General features: G+C 28.2%; 2 protein-coding genes across 7 annotated transcripts in view; one reads left to right on the top strand and one right to left on the bottom strand.

The window, feature by feature from the left end:
- Window positions 1-371, bottom strand: part of LOC119570870 (SWI/SNF-related matrix-associated actin-dependent regulator of chromatin subfamily E member 1-like) — a 41,191-nt gene extending 40,820 nt beyond the window's left edge. For 2 of the 5 annotated variants that reach the window (XM_037918466.1, XM_037918471.1), the window contains exon 1: window positions 1-371. This exon is cut by the window's left edge and continues 55 nt beyond it. In XM_037918466.1, coding sequence (XP_037774394.1) covers window positions 1-5 — 5 coding nt within the window. In that variant the 5' untranslated portion in view covers window positions 6-371. The other 3 variants (XM_037918475.1, XM_037918478.1, XM_037918482.1) reach the window with 2 other exon arrangements.
- Window positions 372-1,687: 1,316 nt separating this feature from the next.
- Window positions 1,688-5,000, top strand: part of LOC119570850 (DNA ligase 4-like) — a 17,286-nt gene continuing 13,973 nt past the window's right edge. The window contains exons 1-3 of one of the 2 annotated variants that reach the window (XM_037918432.1): window positions 1,688-1,793; window positions 2,657-2,828; window positions 3,380-3,537. In XM_037918432.1, the coding sequence (XP_037774360.1) occupies window positions 2,661-2,828; window positions 3,380-3,537 (326 nt within the window). In that variant the 5' untranslated portion in view covers window positions 1,688-1,793; window positions 2,657-2,660. Of the gene's footprint in view, window positions 1,810-2,656; window positions 2,829-3,379; window positions 3,538-5,000 lie in introns of both variants that reach the window. The other variant, XM_037918437.1, reaches the window with a different exon arrangement.

Genomic DNA, 5,000 nt, shown 5'->3' with positions numbered 1-5,000 from the left:
GCCATTTTCTCTTTTTTATAATTATTGGGAGATCTTGTAGGTAAATGCCCTCTCTCGCGCGCCTCAGAAGGGAAAGAAATGGAGGTATCCTCGTTCTCTCTCTCTCTCTCGCTCTCTCTTAGGTTTGTTTTGGTAAGACTGGAATAGAAATTCTATCTTCCTTTCTTTCGCCTTGTTTGTTCCTCTGTTATTTGTTTACTCTTTTCTTCTTCTCAGTCAAAAAATGTTGGTATCGTGGTTGAAACCAAAAGGGAGGGGACAATGTAAGGTGTTCTGATACTCACAAAGGGTGTAAAAGTCTTAAAAATAACGCACTTTGGGGGACGCCACTGCGAGGAGGAGAAGAGCAAGGCAAGATGGCGGTGACGCCAAGCCAGCGCTGCAAACGCCGCGGCTTCGGTGACGCTCAATTTAAGCGCTGGAAGGAATCTGCTGAATTCGACTAAACGGAAAATGGTGAGAATAAGAATGGATAATGTATTAAAAAAAAACAGATAAGATTTTCTCTTACAAGCCTCATCCCTGGCTTGCCCGATCCATCTAAAAGCATTCTTACGCTAAATGCAGAGAATGCCAACACAATTAATACAGTTAAATGTGTTTATCGATAATACGATATAATGAAATGCTTATAGTTTATTGCAAGTCTACGAGTAAAGAAAAGCACACAAATTACTATGTAACTGGGTACTCATGCACAGTTTTGAATACGCTATAGTCTAGAGGGTCAAGCGGTAGAATTCGCTAAGTTTAAGTTTAGCATAAAGAGCGCTAAGGTGGCAACGCTGCAATTAGAGTTTGTTTGTGCAGGCTTTCTACACATTATTGTTTGTAATTATGATGGGTACTCTTTTGCTCTTGGATTCGAAATGTAAAAAAAAAAGTGCACATGTACTCTTTATTCCCCTTTACAGTGAATATGCTTGTTATCATTTGTAAAATGTATCGTCCAGCGGTCATGTATCGCAAGCCTGATTATGGATTTTTGGTTATAAGATCTGTATGGTATCAAAAGAATAATGCAAAATAATTGCCAACATAATATTGACCATAATGATTACCATTACATGCCAAATAATATGAAATGACGAACATTACTATGCTTTTTTAAGCTCCAAAATGAAGACCGAAGCCGGCTCTTTCTGTCTGTCACCAACTGTCTCAGTGACCGTCTAATAGCTAAAACTATATTCCATACTGTATTGAGAGGATGGTTTATGTTTGTATCAAATCATGTGCTGCCAAGAAAAACAAATACATGTTTATATATTTAACTTCTCTGTCACAAATACAGTACAACAATTTTAGGCATAAATGGATTTGTTACCGGCATCACTCGGAAGGTCATTGATATAAAGATATTGTTTATTGACATTATTGAGCTTTACACGACATTCTTTTGTCTGTCGTATTAATTTCTCTCTTATCTCAAGTCGAAATGTACTAGGCACAGACTCTGGCCATTGAAGAAAGAAAAGACACTGATACCTGCACTACTTGTAGAGGCAATGGATGCAATATACAATTCATAGAAGGTCAGTTCTCCATAACTGCCCCTTTTATTTACAGTTAAATCTCAAATAATAAGCACATTTTATTTTTATTATTACACCTTACCGTTCACTAAGTACGATGATGTTAGTTACAAAAAAATGACATCGATACCGGCGTCCCTCCCACTTGAAGGTCCTTGAGATACGATATTGTTTACAAGTTTCCTCTGCGTTCTGTCACAACATGTTCAGTCGGAGGCACAGAGTGTAGGGAGCGGAAAGGCGGTGCAGTGTGCTCATGTAAGCGGGTCAGAAGGTTTTTAAGTTTATTGGTAGGAAGTACATTTCAATTAAGGCTTTTGTAAATGATGTTGATTATTAAGGTATAAGGTCGATTATAACCTTAGATTGTGATTTTGGCTTTCATTTGAGGCTCTGTGACTTCGTTATTTTTGAGTTGCGACGGAAGTTCATACAGGATAAGTTTCTTAAATTTATTTGCTCTATCATATGCATATATTATTTTCCGTTTTAAAGACGGCTAGTCAGAACTTTTCCCTATACCGTGATTTTTGTGATGTTGAAATTAAGCGAAATTAATTGATTGTAAGATTACATTGCTTTATTTTTCTACATTTCGTATAGCTATTTATACTTTTTTAAAAACTGATTTCACTGATTAGGTTTGAAATTATACAATAAACGGCGTTAATAATATTTCTTTCCACATCTATAAAGGTAACCTATACTGTTTTCGGAAATTTTTTCTTGCATGTCAACCAAGTGTACAGTAAAATAAGTGTATGGAGTGGTTACCTTGATGAAAACTAATAAATTAACAAAATTAATTTATTACAAGATACTTATGTTATAATGCAGACGGGCCCATGATTTGTTCTTAGAAAATAAGATTCTTTGATTCATTCACTCTGTCGTTTCCATATATTATTTGCTTTATAAAAGATGGCTAATTGAAACTTAACCATCACCCATCACTGATGGTCAGGTTATGCTGTGTTTGGAACTCCTTGTCTTGCTCATCCAGGCAACTTGTCAGGACTAGCAGGACAACAAAGCTGTTTTCGTAACCTCTAAAACCATCATTACCAACAAAAGACTACACTGAAAGAAACATCAACCAAATAAAGCTATTCTCCCAACAGCAAAATGTCAGATTCTAAACCCATTGCGGCGATCATACCCTGGTCGCAGGTATGTCGCATGCTGGACAAAGTACAGACAGCTGTCAAGGCCGCCAAGAAGGAAATGTTGGTCAAGTTCATTGTGCAGTTTCGTGATCTTCTCAAAAAGAAACTGGAAAAGGCTCCCCAATCTGTGAGTATTATATTTACAATCGTTGATTTATGTCAGCCTTGTGCCCAAGTATACATATGTATTTTTGATTCACATGGTTTCTTAATATTATACTGTATGTTTACATTTTTGAAGATTTCCCCCTAAATGCTTTAATATAATGTTCATAGTAGTTTTGTGAAAATTTTGTTGCTACACAGTCAGTTTGTAAGTGCTAGGGATCTCACCTGCTGTTATCACTACTGCTATTATTGTTATTGGCATTATGATTATTATAAAGTTATTAAAATACTAATAATAGATAATAAGGTAATCTTTTCGAACATCGGATTCAAGGCAAAGGGTAAACAGGTGGAGATTGGTAGGACTAATAATTGACCCCCTGGTGATTAACTACTTGTGGAGCCATATATGTGTCGACACAATTAATAAACTAAGTTTATAGTGGACAAGGCATACATATCATGCCATTGACTATCAGTGGGTTAATTATCTATTTGTTAGAAAGTTTATTGTGATTAACAGATTTTGTCATATACTTAATTTTCCTTTACTATTTTCCTTTGTTACAGACAGACAGTTTTTTTCCTGTGCTTCGCATTCTGCTACCAGCTCTTGACAGAGCCCGAGGAGCCTATGGTGTCAAGGAACGTAAACTTGCAGAACTTTATATTCGTATCCTTGGTTTGAAGAAAGAGGGCAATGATGCACAGAAGCTTCTGCATTTTAGGTAATATATAAGAGAGTAGATTAAAAAACTGAAAATATATTTCTGTGTATCTGTTCATCTATGTATGTATGTATGTATGTATGTGTGTATGTATGTATGTATGTATGTATCAATATGTGTATCTGTCTATGCATATATCAATGCATCTATGTATGTATGTATGTATGTATTTGTCTATCTCTCTCTCTCTCTCTCTCTCTCTCTCTCTCTCTCTCTCTCTATATATATATATATATATATATATATATATATGTATATATATATATGTAAAATATTTATAATGTGTATAAATATACATATATATACATATATAACTTATATATGCATATGTACATATATATATACCATATATATACATATATGTACATATATATACATATATATACATATTATAATATATAATATATATAATATATATATATATATATATACATATATATATATATATATATATATTATATTTATATATATATTATATATATAATTATATATATATATATATATATATATATATATATTATATAATATTATATATATTATATATATATTATATATATATATATATATATTATATATATATATTAATGTATATTATATATAATATACATATAATATACATGTATATTATATATAATATATATATAAATTATATATAATATTATATATATATAATATTAGATAATAATATATAATATATTATTTTATTATATATAATTATATTATATCTATTACTTATCTAATATATATATATATTATATATATATATATAATATAAAATTATATTATATATATAAATTATATAATATATATAACTATATATATATATTTTTATATAATATAATAATAATAATATATAAAATATATAATATATATATATATATATATTAGATATAATATATATAATTATTATATTATGTATTAATTATATATTTTGTTATATATATTATATATATATTATATTAAAATTATTTTTTATGTTAATTATATAGGAAATTATTAATATTATTATATATTAAAATTATTAAAATATTTTATATATTTTTAAAATTATATATATATTTTTAATATTTATATACTTTATTATATTTATATATATTATATATATTTTTAAAATATATATTTTAATATTTTATTATAATATATATATTAATAATTATATTATATATAAAATATATTATAATCTATCTGTCTGTCTATTGTCTATATATGTGAATGTTTTTGTATATATAATATATATATATAATATATTAGATAATATATTATAATATTTTATATAGGTATATATATTACAATATACATATAAGAATATAATTGTTATATATATGTATTTTTATTTATATATATTATTATATTTATATATTATTATTATATTATTATATATTGTTTAATATATATTATGTTATAATATATATATATATATATTATATTATATATATATAATATATGTATATTATAAATTATAG

The sequence above is a fragment of the Penaeus monodon genome, chromosome 4 (genome assembly GCF_015228065.2).
Source record: "Penaeus monodon isolate SGIC_2016 chromosome 4, NSTDA_Pmon_1, whole genome shotgun sequence".
Taxonomy (NCBI): domain Eukaryota; kingdom Metazoa; phylum Arthropoda; class Malacostraca; order Decapoda; family Penaeidae; genus Penaeus; species Penaeus monodon.
The sequence above is the reverse complement of the archived record's forward strand: the minus strand, read 5'-3'. Positions and strand labels throughout refer to the sequence as shown.